The 16,743-nt window shown below is 36.3% G+C and overlaps 1 protein-coding gene across 4 annotated transcripts in view; it reads left to right on the top strand.

Annotated features, from left to right (window-relative positions):
• Positions 1 to 16,743, top strand: part of Pds5a (PDS5 cohesin associated factor A) — a 139,570-nt gene that overhangs the window by 98,982 nt on the left and 23,845 nt on the right. For 3 of the 4 annotated variants that reach the window (XM_063240487.1, XM_063240489.1, XM_063240488.1), the window contains exons 22-27: positions 3,766 to 3,834; positions 5,745 to 5,881; positions 9,232 to 9,355; positions 9,573 to 9,777; positions 10,073 to 10,187; positions 15,714 to 15,846. In XM_063240487.1, the coding sequence (XP_063096557.1) occupies positions 3,766 to 3,834; positions 5,745 to 5,881; positions 9,232 to 9,355; positions 9,573 to 9,777; positions 10,073 to 10,187; positions 15,714 to 15,846 (783 nt within the window). The remainder of the gene's footprint in view (positions 1 to 3,765; positions 3,835 to 5,744; positions 5,882 to 9,231; positions 9,356 to 9,572; positions 9,778 to 10,072; positions 10,188 to 15,713; positions 15,847 to 16,743) is intronic. The other variant, XM_063240490.1, reaches the window with a different exon arrangement.

The raw sequence follows: 16,743 nt of genomic DNA, 5'->3' as shown, positions 1-16,743 counted from the left end.
GATAAGGGTTGTGAGGGCATTTATTATAATGATATTTATATACTCAGCTATGAAAAATAAGGTGAAGGGGCCAGTGGTGTACTCTACGTTGAATCCTGAAACTAGTTCTGATTCTCCTTCTGTTAAGTCAAATGGTCCTCCGTTTGTTTCTGCTAAGGTTGAAACAAATCATATTATTGCTAGAGGTCATGTGGAGAGAAATACTCAAGTGTTTTTTTGAGTCTCTATTAGGTTAGAGAGAATGATGCATTTAATAATAATACTGATAGGAGAATAATTGCTAGGATAACCTCATATGAGATAGTTTGAGCTACTGCTCGTAGGGCTCCAATTAATGCGTAATTGGAGTTGGATGCTCATCCTGATCATAAAATAGCACGTACAGCAAGGCTTGATATTGCTAAATTATACTTCAAGGTTTATGTTAATTAGGAGGTATGGTATGGGGATTGAGATTCATATTGAGAGGGCTAATGTGAGGGCCAAGGTTGGGGCTAGGATAAAGAGAGATACTGAGGAGGTGGACGGGTGAAGGGGCTCTTTTGATAGTTTTAAGGTGTCTACAGTTGGCTGAAAAATTCCGTAAGGACCCACAATATTTGGTCCTTTACGAAGTTGTATGTAGCCAAGAATTTTTTGTTCTGTTAGAGTAAGGAATGCTATGGCCTGCCAGCTACCATCTTCTTGTCTTTTAAGTTTTTCTTTTTTACTCTCCTTGAGCTTCAGTTCTCACTTTAAGTTCTTCCTGGGTCCAGGGGACCCACTTCCTCCCTTCTTGTCTTCCCCAAGATGCTATATTCCAGCATCTGGACTGTTTCAGAGAAGCTGTATACTCTGCTCCAGTTTTACTTTTCATAAAAAATAATACCCATGCTAGGGGGTTAACTATGATAGTATCTCATTATATTTTTGATAATGATATCAGTTACTAACAAAATACCCAACACCCAAATTAAGGAAGGAAAAGTTTATTTAGCTCAGTTTGTGGAAGTGTCCGTCCTTAATCAGCTGATTCCAAGGAGGGTGACATGGCACAGGGGCAGCAGCAGTCGGCAAAAGCAACGAAGAGCAAAAAAGGGGAGCACAAGCTTCTTTTTCTCCTTTATATTAAAAGCAGGCTGCTCTCCTCTTTTACAGGATGAGCATATTTACAAAGTGAAGACCCTGGCTCCTTGCTGAGTTGCTCAGTTAAAAATTCTAAACTTCTCAAGTGAACATGTTTCAACCATAATCCACCCTTGTCAACTTGACAACTAGACACATTTCTATAAACTAGTTTACAGATATACAGACATGCTTATTCTTATCATTTAACAACTTCAATATTATAAAACTGTAGCAATCCTTACGAACCAGTATATTGTGTATCATCATATTACATTAGAAACATAACATTTTGCCCTTGGCACCCAAAGACTTATACGTATCTCTTTATGCAAAAGGCATTTAGTCCATCTCTAAGAGTTGCCAAAGTCTTGAAAGTTTCATCATTACTGAAAAGTCCCAAGTCCAAAGTCTCCTGAAATTTTAAAAAAAACTCTTAGCTGCAACCCCCTATACAAATGAAAAGTTAAATACTTCCAGCATTCAGTGGCACAAGACAAACATTTCTTTCCAAACTTACAAAAAGGGACTCAAAGGAATGAGACCAAAACAAGTCCACAAGCAGGGTAAATATTAAGTCCTGTAGTTCCATGTGCGTCATGTGAGGCACATGTGAACTTCAAAAAGCTTGAGTGGCTCTGCCTGTAGAGCACTTTTGATAGTTATAGCTGCTATGACTTTTCTCTTGGGCCACTCGGCTCTCTCCTTGCAAGTTTCCTCAGATGATCCACATTCCTGATTTCTCCAAATTTCTGGCATCTCCACTGCACTTCTGGCTTCACCCTTACAGCTTCACACATTGCTCTCTCCTAGGCACAGGTCCTCTAAAATCTGGACAGAAGCCTTCCTGATCCCACAACTCTTGCATTCTACATGCATCTAAAACCCAGTGCCACACAGAGATTCCAAGTTCTGCTGCCAGCTGGAGCAGTAGCCAGGCCTTCCTCTCTCTTGGCTGTAGAATCAAGTGCCTGGTTTGCTGGGCACTCTGAATTCAATTCTGAGGAGCAAATTCTTTATGCTGCTGCCATTCTGGAATATGGTATCCTATGACTTTCTCCTCATAGCAAAGTCTTTCATTTTTGCAGGTTTGAGGCTGTAAAGAGTAGAGACTTACTGCTTCTTGTCTTTTATATTCTGTTCCTTCTCAGCAGTTGAGATCTCCTGAGCTATATCTTTGTAGTCCACAGCTTTGCTTGACCTTCCTTTCTGCCAAATTCACATTTTCAGTCTTTTTTTCCCGGGCTCTAAATTTGCAACATAAATCCTGCTAAAAACCCCCAACAGTAGCCATGCCACTGCCTCAACATTATACTGCCTTGAAATTTCTTCTGCCAGATAGTCCACTGCCCTTAATCTAAGTCACAGCCAAAGTCTCTGGACATGAGCAAAATGCAGACAAAATTTCTGCCAAGCCATAACACACCTCATCTGGAGTCCACAGCCAGTACAGTGCTTCTTCCCAGCAGAAACCTCCTGAGCCTGGTCTTTAGTAGCAGAATTTGAATCAGCCTTCCGATTTTCTGAACTCTGACCAGAATCTCCCATACAGTGCAGCCTAAGATGTTCCAACACTACTATTTCATGGAACATCTCTGAGCTTTTTCAGACCCTTTCCACAAGCCATTCCCAAAAGCCATTGAACGACATGGTCAGGTACAGTCACAGCAATGACCCTATTCCTTTGTAACCAAATTCTGTCTCAGTTACTTTTCTCTCCTTGCTGAGACAAAACACCTAACACTCAGAATTAAGGAAAGAAAGGTTTATTTGGCTTAGTTTGTGGAGCTTTCAGTCTGTAATCAGCTGGTTCCAAGGCAGAGTGGCATGGCACAGGGGCAATACTTCAAAGAAGCAGCCAGCCATTTATATTGCAAGCATGCTTCCTCCTACACGCGTGCACGCGCGCCTGTGTGTAGCATTCATATTGTGTGCCCTTCTCTTGCACAGGCTGAGGATGTTACAAAAAGTAAGGACCGTGGCCCACTGTTGAGTCACTTAAACTTCTAAACTTCTCGAGTTCACACAATGTTTCAGCCATTACAGATACTGGGGATCTGTTTCATGAACTTTTTGCCTTTCTTGGTATCTTTGGAGAACTATGTATTCAAATCTTCACTGCTTTTCTTCAGATTGTCTCTGTCATTGTTGAACTATAAGACTATATATTTTGATATTAAATCCTTGTCAAGTATTTACCAAATCCAAGCTCATGAGAGTCATCCCTATTACCTTTCTTATAGTTTTAATTTTATAATGTTAGCTCTTAAATTAAGGTCTTCAGCCAAATCTGAGTTTATTTTTGTACTTTGTATAACAGCCCAGCTTCCATTCTTCAGCCTGTGGATATTAGCTTTTTCCTGCACCATTTATTGAAGAGACTAATTTTTCACCAAAGAATGGTTCTGCACTTTTGTCAAAAACAGTTTATTCCTGGATTCTCTCTTTTTGTCCTTCTATACCAGTGACAATGTCTTGAGTATATAGATTTATATTATGTTCTGAAATTGGAAAATAGCATTTTAGTTTTTTCTTTCCCAAGCTCTGTGGTGTGACTTCTCTATAGGTTTGCCAGAACTTGGATTACTCAGCATGAAAAGTTCCATGAAAAAAGTTTAAAACTTCTCTTTATAAAAGCTAAGTTTGTTCAATTGTCTATAGTCAACAGGTGAAAAGAATGGGAAATTGTGGTCTCCAGATGAAGAAGTTTCCCCTGAAGTACTAGCAAAGGTAAGTTTATGTGAGTCTTAACTATGTTTATGTTGAAAACAAGGTTTATAGGTATTCTTCTCATCTTCCCCCTCTTCCTTTTTTAATTTGATAGTTAATGAGCAAATTAGGGGTGTTGGCACACACCTGTATAGTCCCAGCTATTTGGGAAGCTGAGGCAGGAGCATCATAAATTCTGGGCCAGCCTGATCAACTTAGTAAAGCCTACCTCTAAATAAAATTTTTACAGGGCACTAGAGATACAATAGTACTAAAGTACCTGCCTAGCATCTGCAAAGTACTAGGGTCAGTACCAGTACCACAAAATAATAAGCATTTTTCAATGAGGTGCTTTAATTTTAAAATCCACAGTAAATAGATGTTATTTCTCAAAGAAATTATACTTGTTCATTGTTCCTGATCACCCATCAGTCCTCAGCCTGCTGAAACAATCTCAGGATGGCTTGTGTACAAGATTGCAGAATGCTGGTTCTCACAGATGTCTTAATCGTTAGCCTCACCTTTACAGTCTATATGCCAACGATAATTCTCTTGGCAGAGATAAGTAATTGTCAAACTTTTGATAGATGTAAATTAAGCTTCAATACAGCTAATTTTTAAAATGGTGAGCTTAAAATTTAAAATGCAATTATATTACCTTTGATAATCTATTTCAATTCATAGTCATTTATGTATTCTACAATTCTTTTTTTCCATATTTTCAGTAGATACTACTTAGATTCTTTGGCTAACTTTGTCACATAGTGCGTTGTTAAGTCTTTTGAGCAGGTCCTATCAAATAATTGTAGGAAATCCAATTTTTTGCAGAGTATTAAATGAGACAGAACCAGACTTTATGGTGTCTTCAGTTTTTCAGAATTACAAAAATACAAACATCTACCTAAATAGTTGTTTTTAATCAGCATAGGTTCAACAGTTACTTTCATTTTGAAATGACTTACTAATTGTACATATTTATAGAACACAGTGTTACATTTCAGTATGTGCATATAATATATAATAAGCAGATCAGAGTAATTAGCAGGTCCATTCAAACAAACACTTATTTCCTTGTGTTATGAATATTCAAAATATTCTCTACTGGGTATTTTGAAACACTCATTTAGTTATCGTCAACCATAGTGATCCTACTATGTATAGAATGTTAGATGTTACACCTGTCAACTGCATTCATGAATTTGTTTTTTTGTTTTGGAGGATTTTTTGGTACCAAGTATCGGACTTACAACCTCAACCTTGCCAGGCAGGGACTGTGCCGCTGAGCTAAACCCCTGGCCCGGAGTTCTTCAAGTGCATTCATGTACTGGTTAAACATCCTTCTCCATTGCCTCCTCAGAGCCTTTCTAGGCTCTAATGGTCATTCTTCTAAACAGTTGCTTTTAAACTGTATATTTTAACACAATGTAAAAATCTTAGGCAAGTGTTTCAATAATAAAGACCTGAGTTCTGGCTGGAAGCAGTGGTACACACCTATAATCCCGGCCCTCAAAGAGGCTGAACCAGAAGTATCACCCCAAGTTCAGGGCCAGCCTGAACTACATAGTGAGTTCAAGGCCAGCCTGCACTGCAGAGCAAGATCCTATCTTTTAAAAAAAAAGGGAGCCCACCTGAGTCATGGAACCAGACCTTGAGTCCTTGAGTCACGTAACTTGGTTTGCTTATCTGTTGGAACTAAAAATACAGAATACCTCTTCTCTCAAGGATTTGTTTTGGAGGAGATTATATAATTGAATACATGTACATCTCTGAGGAAAATTCTTGGTATGAATTAAACACAGAATTAATATTATCCAATAAACTTTTATTATAAAGTACTTATAAGTAAAGCTTATTAATCTCATTCATATAAATTAATCTTCCCCTTGGAATTTTAAATTGCCTTCTTTTTTTAGCATGTTAATATTTTATAGGTACAGGCAATTAAACTTCTGGTAAGGTGGCTGTTGGGTATGAAAAACAACCAGTCTAAATCTGCCAATTCAACTCTTCGCTTATTATCGGCGATGTTGGTTAGTGAGGGTGACCTGACAGAGCAAAAGAGGATCAGGTGAGATTTTTCTGCCTTCCCAATTTTCTTAGCTCAGAAATTTGGTAAGGGTTTACATGGGATTTACTTACCTAATGTTGTAATTGCACTTTATGCTTTGAGATCAAATTTTACATGCTTTATTCTTGGGTTTATGTCGTTTAGAGTGCTTTAATTTTTTTAAATTTTTCTTTGCTTCTAAAGACTGAACTACCAGTAAATTTCTAGTTGTAATGACTGCAGAGTAGTATTACAGTTAACATCAAATCTGAGTCAATTACAGAAATATTTGTTGGATTTCTACTCTACAAAAAAAAATATAATCAATGACTGCCTTCATGGAATTTACCCTATATTAAAGTGATAGAACAAGCCAGGCATGGTGGCACACTCCTGTAATCCCAACACTCTGGAGTCTGAAGCAGGAAGATCATTGAGAGTTAGAGACCAGCCTGGGTACAAAGTGAGCTCAAGGCCAGCCTGAACTGCATAGCAAGACCCTGTCTCAAAAAGACAATTAATAATAATACTAATAAATAAAGTGATAGAACAAATGGAGAGACTTAAATGCCATAAAAGTAATAAAAATCTTAGTATTGCTTCAGAGGAAGGACAGTTGAAGCCTCCTTTTGGGTTACATACAAGAAAGTATATGGTTCTACATATGCAAAAAATAAAGCAAATTGTTTTATATTTCAACAATTTTCAGTCTTCAAATCTGTAAAATTGCAGTATCCTTTTTGTAATTTTTTTGTGCTGGAGATCGAACTCACGACCGTGCGCTTGCCAGGTAGGCACTTATGCCACTGAGCCAAGTCCCTGATCCTGTTTCTTTTATAATAGAAACAAATCCCAGCTGGGTATGGTAGTACACGCCTATAATCCCAGCATTCAGCAGGCTGAGACAGGAGGATCACCACAAATTTGAGGCCAGCCTGGACTACATAGTGAGACCCTGTCTCAAGAAACCAAAAAGAAAGAAAACAAACAAACGAAAAACCTCAGTGAGATCCTGTCTCAAGAAAAAAAAAAAAAAAAAAAAAAAAAAAAAAAAAAAAAAGAACGTAATTAAAGATTCCTCATTTCTATCAATTTGTTGATTTACTAGGAGCAAACATTCTAGCTGAGATACCTAAACATTTATACTTGTGGTATAATTATATTTCTTGTTAGAGGACAGATTTAATCATTCATTTATGCATTCATTATTGAGCACTGTTAAATACCAGGCACTGTTGTTGCTTACCTGAATTTTGTTCGTTTGTGTTTTGTTTTCTTGAGGCAAAGTTTCGCTATGTATGTATTCCAGACTGGTCTTGAACTATGTATCCCAGGCTGGCTTCGAACTCATGTTAATCCTCCTCAACCTCTAAAGTAGTGGATTACAGGCATGTGCAGCCATGCTCAGTATTTTTGTTTTTGTGGTACTGAGCTACCACAGGATCCCTCACCCTGAGCTATATCCTCGGGACTTTTTTTTTTTTTAAGGTAGAGAATTCCTAAATTACCCAAACTAGGCTGAAACTTTCAATTCTCCTACTGTAGCTATGCTCAACTTGTTTAATTTTTGCAGTGTTGGATATCTCTAGCCTAGGGCCTCATGGTTTACCAGTCAAGCATATATCTACTGAGCAACTTCCCAGCCCTGTGACATGTTTAACATTACTGATACGTCTTTTGCATTATCAAATGGGAGGTGTTGTTAATCTGTTTTGCTCAGTGGAATCAGGAAAAAGGGTTTCATCATTATTCTTCTGATTGCAAGATGTACTCCTCTGCAGGAACGGAGTAATTCATACCTGTAATCACACCTGCTTGGGAGGCTAGGCAGAGTGTAAGTTTGATGCCTGCCCTGACAATTTAGCAGGTCCCTGTCTCAAGAAGATAGAAAGGACTAAAGATGTAGTTCAGTGGCAGAGCTCTTGCTCAGCATATGTGAGGCATTGGGTTCAGTCCCCATCACTGCAAATTTTTTTTTTTTTCATTTTTAACTGTTACTTTTGACTCACTATTTTTACACTTGTGGAATAATAAAGGAATCATGAATATATACACACAGACGTATTTTTTCCAATATTATTAGTCACAAAAAAACGGGAAGATTTTAACTATAGAATACAAATTTGGATCATTAGATCTCAATTCAATCTTATACATAATGACATTAGCTTGGGTCTGTAAAAAAAATTCATACAACTCCATCCAAGCTGGGTTAACTTCTATAAAACACTTAGTTTTCTAAGACTCAGTTTCCTCTGTTAGCCTGACAGGGAAATGAGAGAAAGCCTTTACAGTCCTGCACATTGTGCTTGGCAGAGTAGGCACTCACTTAATGGCTGCTGTTTCCTTTACCGATTCATCTGCTACAGAAGCCATTTCAGAGCCTGTCACTGTTACCAGTGTACACTTTAATCCAACTACTACAGCACCTTGTTTTCTCCACTTTTGTGCCAAGCGAAATTCCCAGTGGTTCTTCTCCATCCCCTAATGTCTTCAGAACACACAGCCATACTATGCTCCACTTAGAACTTGAAGTAGGAAAACTTCATTACTTCATTCCCATTCACTGTCACATCTTACCATTTTTAGGTTATAAGGTGAGGTCCATGTGCCAAGACCTCCTAGGTACCCTTTGAAAACTTCATTCCATGGAAGGACTAAGTCAAAATCTTGGTATCTTTTCTTTTTAGGTATTTTTCTGATAGTACTTCCCTACCATTTTATCAGACATGTGTAGGATTAAACTAGATTCCTGTTATGTGTATATATATCTATTCATTAAAATGTTAAAAATCAAAAAGAATAAAAGTATTTTAAAAATAATTAATGTAAAACAATATTGGGTGGTTTATAATTCTCTGGATTTTGTTTTTTAATCAAGTTTTCTAGTGAGTATATGTTCTTGAGATGAGGGATCCAGATCCCAATGTAACTGCTCTTCAGAGTATCGCAGTTGTTTGGTAATTAGAATAAGCAGAGTTGCTTGGCTGTGACACAGGTCAAGCTAGCGCATGACTAGAAATGAAGGCCAATAAATTTTGTATCAGAAAGTCAGAAGGAATTGAACAGTTTCCCTGTTATAAGCAAATATTATACCTGATGGAGTGTTCCATTCATAGTGGGATCAAAGACCAGGCAGAGTAGTACACATCTGTAAGCCAAGCTACACAAGTGGCTAAATTAGCAGAAAGGTGACAAGTTTGAGGCCAGCCTATGCAATTGAGTGAAACCCTGTCTCAAATAAGGCTGAGTATGTAGCTTAGCACTCTGGGTTCAATTCCCAGTTCCCCCAGCCCCAGATAAAAGGATCAGAATTGTCATATGTGATAATGGTTCTAGGAAATGTTTATTTCTTTTTTGTTTATTTATAGTAAATCTGATATGTCTCGCTTGCGATTAGCTGCTGGCAGTGCCATAATGAAGCTTGCTCAAGAACCTTGTTACCACGAAATTATTACTCCAGAACAGTTTCAGCTCTGTGCACTTGTTATTAATGTAAGTATTTTGTAAAATACTTGTCTTCAAAGTTAAATCCGTTTCTTTTTCTATTAGGATTCACTGAATTTGCTCTGAGGAGGTTGTTATTAAACATCTCCCAAATATTAAATGGCTTATTGTCCCAATATAATAATTATTTTGAAAAATAAGACATTTATAATACTTAAATCTCTACTTGCCAATTTTAAGTATTTTTCCTTTTGTGTTGCTGCAGGATGAGTGTTACCAAGTCAGGCAAATATTTGCCCAGAAGCTGCATAAGGCACTTGTGAAGCTACTGCTCCCATTAGAGTATATGGCAATCTTTGCCTTGTGTGCCAAAGATCCTGTGAAGGAGAGAAGAGCACATGCACGGCAGTGTTTACTAAAGAACATTAGCATAAGAAGGGAATACATTAAGCAGAACCCTATAGCTACTGGTAAGGAACTGACATTTCCCAAGTGGGCATGTTTATGTTATCAGTATATCTGTTTGTGAGGGGAGGTCATACATTTCTATTATAGTTTATAATAAAACTAATAGTTTTATAGAATGTTACTGATGTACTTATGATTAGTTTAAGAACATCCTGAATTTTGAGTCTTACTTATTTATATAACAAAGCGTTTATATAAGTTCAAGAACAGCCTAAACTACATATTGAGACCCTGTCTCAAAAAATTACATTAAAAAATAAAGCTATCTTATTGTTAATAATGATGTTTTCACTGTAGAAAAACTGTTGTCGCTGTTGCCTGAATATGTAGTTCCGTACATGATTCACCTGCTTGCCCATGATCCAGATTTTACAAGATCACAAGATGTTGATCAGCTTCGTGATATCAAAGAGTAAGTCTTACATTAAGAATTCTACATAATATTTTTATATTATCTATTATGTCCACCCTTTTGACTTGACCGATTCTGTTCTGTTATGTCTCATTTGGTTTTACTCTCTTCCAAAAAAGCAATAAGAACCGTGGGAGCAATGAAACCCAAAATGTGTAATACTCATTATACAAAAGAGAGGAAAAGAAAGTGCTCTAAACTATATAACTGCATGTATATTTAAGTGTATAAGATAGAAAATGATATCACAGAGGTTTATTGGATCATTGAACAGAACTGTTTGCAGTATCATTGTTGGAATGTCCACTCTATAAGCTTTAAATTTTGTGACTTGAACAATTATTTCTAAGATGGCAATATGTAATCCATTAACTAGTGATTTCCTACTGTTCATTTTTTTCTTCTGTAAATCTGTATAACTTGTACCCTTTCACTGTTTTTTTTTTCTTTTCTCCTTAAATAAAAAAAAAAGAATTCTACATAATGTTTTTACTTTTTAAAAATTACTAAGTTTGTCATACTGCTTCCCCGTTAGAATAAAATTATTTTTGTGTTTTTGTTCATTCACTGTAAAATTGTATCATCTTTCAAAATTGCTCCCCCATCTAACTAGCCTTTTTTGAGTATTCTGCTTTTTATTTGTGTGCAGTTACTTCTTAATTATTGCAATAGGTTAGTTTGGGTTGTTTTTGTTTTGAGATGGGGTCTTGCTATGCAGCTCAGGCTGGCCTTGAGCTCACTTTGTAGCCCAGGCTGGTCTCAAACTCTCAATGATCCTCCCACCTCAGCCTCCCAAGTGCAGGGATTACAGGCGTGAACCACCACGCCCGGCTGGTTATTTTAATTTTTATATGATGTGATTATTTCCTGCTTATATTAAGCTTAGCATCAATTAGAAAAGTTAGAAACTCAAGAAATAAAAATAGTGCTGAGCATTTAGCTCAGAGGCATAAGTGTCTGCCTGGCAAGCATGAGGTCATGAATTCAATCCCTAGTACCACAAAAAAAAAAAAAGAAAGAAATAAAAATATACACCTTGCTTGTCTTAGTATGAAGCTCAGCGGTAGGCGTTTGCCTAGCATATGTGAGGTACTGAGAAATAGTTATACTCTCCTTTACATGTATCTGACAGATACTTCCTTAGTAGGCATGTGGCTCATGCATGTACCTCACTTGGGCCACTGAGGACAGAGGATTGCAAGTTCAGATTCTGCCAAGGCAACTTAGTAAGAAAAGGCTCATTGTGTAGTTCACATATAGTTCTTGGCTTACTCCCCAATCAGTATTGCCAAATTAAAAAAAAAAAAAAAAAAGAATACCTTAAAAATATGCCCATACATAAAATAGTGTGTGGCAAAACAAAACATTTTCTGAGTAGAACTTGCCATATGGTACAGCATACAAGAGTAAAAGGTGAGGATTATCTACAAATAACTTCTAAGAAACCTAAGAGTAGTTATTTACATTCCTTCCTCATTGCTGTGTTTTTTCTTATACTCTCTTACTTAATTTAAGTATTTCAACTTGTATTTTGTTAGAATTTTTTTTTGCAGGACCTAAGTCTTACTACAGTTACAGCTCAAATACTTTACAGTAAGTTTATAGTTTTGAAAAATGTTTTAGAACTTTAAGTGTATATATGTATTTTTAAAGCTGTATACTTACGTTTCAACAGACTTCAGTTTTACTCCAAGTGTTTTGATTTAAAATTTCTTGAAGCATGTACACAGATACAAACATGTAATCTTGGCTGCTGTACTTAGGCCGAGGTGGTGAATCTCAAGTTCAGGGTGAAACTGGAAAGCTTACTCGGGCAGTGTCTTAAAAGGACCTGGGATGTAGCTGTGGTAAACTGCTTGCCTGTTTATTCAAGGTTCTGGATTCAAACACTAGTACCATGCCCCTGTAGCCTTACTGGCCCTCATTTGACTTGTCTATAAAACACATAATTTGAAATAACTCTAAAATTTTAAGTTTTTGTGTTTGTACTTGAAAATTCTGTTGCTTGCTTAGAAAATAATTTTTATTTAGGAATAGATTTTTTTTTTTTTTTTTTTTTTTTTTTTGAGACAGGGTCTTGCTATGCAGTCCAGGCTAGCCTTGAGCTCACTTTGTGGCCCACGCCAGCCTAGAACTCGCAACAATCCTCCTGCCTCAGCCTCCCACGTTGCAATTACAGGCATTACGCCCAGCTAAAAATACTTCTATAAAATAAAGTGATACATGTATTTGCCTACAATACGAGCTCTGTTTGATAGCTTTTTAGCTATATGTAAATTGCTAGGCAATTTGAAGATGTAGCTGAGTGATGGAACACTTGCCTACCATGTGTAAGGTCTTAAGTTCGATCAGTACCACAGAAAAAAGAAAAGAATAATTTTTATTTTTTAAATAGCAAAGCAGTCTGGGAGTAGTAGAGATCAAAGCAAACATTGTGCCACTAAGCCACATCCCCAGCCTTTTTTTATTTTGAGATTAGGGTTTCACTGGTTGCCCAGGCAAGATTTCTCCTCGAAATCCTACCTGAGCTTCCCTTAGTGCTAGGATTACAGGTGTATATACATGCTTTCAGGTTGTAGAAGTTCTTTATTTGGATGTTAATTCCTTACTGGACATATTATTTTGCTGTGTTTTTCCTTTTTCTTTGTAGTACTAAGGATTGAACCCAGGGTCTTCTCACTGAGCTGTATCTCTAATCTATTTTTAATTTAAGTTACTAAAATTGGCCAGGCTGGGCTTGGCTTATGCTGGTGATCCTCCTGTTTCAGTCTCCTACAGAATAGAAAATACAGCAACTTAGACACTACATCAAAATTTTTAAAAATGAAAAGACTTTGGGGTATAAGGAAAAACACCGTGGATTTGGTAATACCAGAAAAAAAAGATATATTTTGAGTTAAATTGTATTAGCTTTTTTTTTTTTTTTTTTTTTTTTGTTTGTTTGTTTGTTTCCTTTCTTGTGAACATCTAGTTTTTCCAGCACCACGGGTTGAAGAGATGGTTTTATTCCCCAAACATTGAGCTTAGTACCTTTGTCGAAAATTAGTTGTCTAAATCTTAGATGTGGTAGGATAAGCCTGTATTCCAAGTGTTTGGAACATACAGGTAGGAGAATCATAAAGTCCTGAGCAATTTAGCAAGATGTTGTCCCAAAATAAAATATAAAATGGACTAGGGATGTATCAGTGAGAAGGCCATGAATTCAATCCTTAGTATCAACCAAAAAAAAAAAAAAAAAAAAAAAACAAAACTATATGTACATCAATATATACATCAAATTTTTGGCCATATATGAAAAGATCAATTTCCCAATTCCTAGTTCTGTTCATGTTCTTATGTACCCATGTTCCATATGACAGTTTGACACTGTCAGATTGTAGTATCTTTGAAATTTAGAAAGTATGGATCCTTTTATTATTATCTTTTCTTGCTTGTTTTCTTTTATATGAATCTTTAGGGTTACATTTTTTTTTCATTTCTGCCAAAATTGAGATTTAATGGAGATAGCATTTAATCTGATTTGAATGGTAGTATTATAAATTTTTTAAGTCTTCTGTAAATTAATATAGGATGTCTTTCCCTTCACTTTTCACTTAACTCTTAAGTGATTTTTGTTTTGTTTTGTTTTGTTTTTTCAGCAGTATTTAAGTACAAGAGAATGACACAGGCAGGGCCTTTGCACTGAGCTACAGCCCCAGGCCTATTTTTTATTTCAAAACATGTTCTCATTAAGGGGACAAGCTGAACTCAAACCTGGAATTGGTCTGCCTCAGACTCCCAGAGTGCTGGGGTTATAGGCCTGAACCACCATGCCTAGTTTATATGTGACCTTTGCCATGTTGAGGAAATTCTCTTTTATGCCTGGTTTTTCAGTTATACCGAAACAGTGAATGTTCACTGAGATATGTTTTCTATGGAAAGTGCATTCCAGGCAGTTTGATGAAAAGATTGGAGGTGAGAAATTAGCTTTGTGATAACAGAAGTGGAATACACAGCATTATGGTAACCTGCATACTACACAGGATGGGTAAAAGATCAGTGATCATATTTTTGGGGCAGTGATGGGTTTACGTATTTGGGACATGTCTCAAAGTTTTCAACATATTCTAAAAGACAACTTTGATATCTGTGTAGTGTATTGTTTTGTTGTAAATGTATTTGACTATCAGTACTTTTTGTTCCTTTCAAAGAATTGAGCCTAATGCAATGAAAATGCTTCCTCACATTATCCATAACAGAGTAATTCTAATGCAGTAGTTCTAGTAATTCCATAGAATTCTGAATCCAAAGAATTAATGAGGTGGTTTTAGTATTCACAGAAAGAAACACAATTCCTCAAATTTGAGTCTAGAGTTGTCACCTTTCTCCAGCATGTAGCTCCTCATATTAGCTTACTACACTTATGTTGTATATTTTTAATGAAAAGGTAAAATCAGGTCTCATTTTAATCCTAGTTCTTTTCTCTCTGTGACTGCAGACAGGTAATAAAGAGGCTCTTTACCTGTAAAATGAGGATTCTTATATACTCTTCACAGTTAATGAGGACAATATATAAAGTGCTTAGCTTACTACCAGTGGGTAGTCCTTTTGTAAATCATCTTGATAACATGACAAACAAGCCCCACCCTTAGATTTGTCAGCATAAATTCTCCAAGTGATTCTAATGTTTAGCATGATTTGGACTTCACTTTCACTTGGAAATTGAGATGTCCTAATTATGCCCTTTATGCACAGTAAGTCCACAACTTACAGACAGTCAACTTCACAAGTATACTGTATCAGACTGATTTTGCCAGATAAAAACAAATCTGAAAATAAACAATTGATAATAACAATAAAAAGAACAAAATCCGACTTACAATCATTCTTCCATAATGGAACGCATTCAAAATCAAGGCCTTACTGTATTAGTGACTAGATATTGACAGGTGAATAGCAACAAAAATGGTTTGAAATGTAACCATTTGGGTAACTTGCTGATTACTACACTCACCATTCTTACCATCAATTCAGATTTATATCTCAGCAGGATTATGTATCATAAGTTTTCTATGTAACTTACACATAGTCCAAATGCCAGAACTACACCAGATTCTGGTGTGCTGAGAAGTGATTGCTAGGTATTAGGCACATTCAAATCCTCTACATGTTTATTAAATATCTGGAATACCATATAAGCCTTCATGTGCCTTATAAAACTATCAAAATTTCTCTGGTTATATTTTCATTTTTAATGTGTTGTTTTATTATTTAATTTCTTGTCTGAATGTTACTGACAGGGTAATAATTACTGTTAGTAATTATTTAAAAAGTAGTGCTTTTTTGTTTTGTTTTGATAGTAGGGACCAAAGTCATGACATCGTGCTTATCAGGCAGGCACTTGAGCCACTGAACTAAACCCCCAGTAGTAGTATATTCTTTATATTTTACTTTTAATGCATTTGTGCAACAAAATTTCCAGATAAGGTATTTATTTCATTAAGCAAAAGCAACTAATTTAGTCTCTTTAATATGTTTACCACTTAGGTGCCTGTGGTTTATGCTTGAAGTTTTAATGACAAAGAATGAAAACAATAGCCATGCCTTTATGAAGAAGATGGCAGAAAACATTAAATTAACCAGAGATGCCCAGTCTCCAGATGAATCCAAGACAAATGAAGTAAGATGAGTATTGCCCCAGAGGATGTTAAGATGTCAGAGAAAAACATGTTGCCTTGCTTATTTTTCCTGGCCATTATGCAATAATTTAAATTGTAGAATGTCTATAAAATTGTAGTTACAGTTTTATTTAATTTTGTCACAAAGGATTTGTTCTGTTTTGTTGGGGGTTTTTGTTTTTTGCTTTTTTTTTTTTTTTTTTTTTTTTTTTTTTTTTTTTTTTGAGAACATAGCTTAGGCTGGCCTGGACCTCCTGGTGATCTTCCTATCTCATCCTTCCAAGTGCTAGGAGTATAGGTGTGCTCCATTATGCCAAGCTTGAATTTTGTCATTTTGGATTTTTTTTTTTTTTTTTTTTTTTTTGTCTTTTTCCTTTTTATCGGTACCAGGGATCAAACCCATGACTGCCTGCTTGCAAGGCAGGCACTTATGCCGCTGAGCTAAATCCCCAGCCCCGATTTTGGAAATCTTTAACAGTCTAAGAATGCTGGGCATTGTAACACACTCCTAATCCCAGCACTCAGGAGGGTTAGGTAGGAGGATTGCTGTGAGTTTAAGTCTAGCCAAGGCTACAAAGTGAGTTCAAGGACAGCCTGAACTACATAGGTAGGCCCTGCCTGAAAAAAGAAAGAAAGAAAAAGGGGGGAAAAAAGGAATGGAAAAGAAAAGGAAAAATCCTATAACTTGTACAGAGTAGAAGGATGAGGAATAGTAAAATTGGGCTGGGGATATAGCACAGTGGTATCACTGATTTTGATCCCCAGCACCAAAACAAAAACAATGAAATTTAGAAGTATGCTGCCTTACACACTTGTAATAGCAATACAGAAAATAGGTATGTCACTGGTTTGCATGTTAAAGTAAAGTAGGGATATTTTCTTTCTCTTTCCCTTTTCCC

The sequence above is a fragment of the Cavia porcellus genome, unplaced genomic scaffold, assembly GCF_034190915.1.
Source record: "Cavia porcellus strain 051 isolate PalLab524CR breed Dunkin Hartley unplaced genomic scaffold, mCavPor4.1 scaffold_30, whole genome shotgun sequence".
Taxonomy (NCBI): domain Eukaryota; kingdom Metazoa; phylum Chordata; class Mammalia; order Rodentia; family Caviidae; genus Cavia; species Cavia porcellus.
The sequence above is the reverse complement of the archived record's forward strand: the minus strand, read 5'-3'. Positions and strand labels throughout refer to the sequence as shown.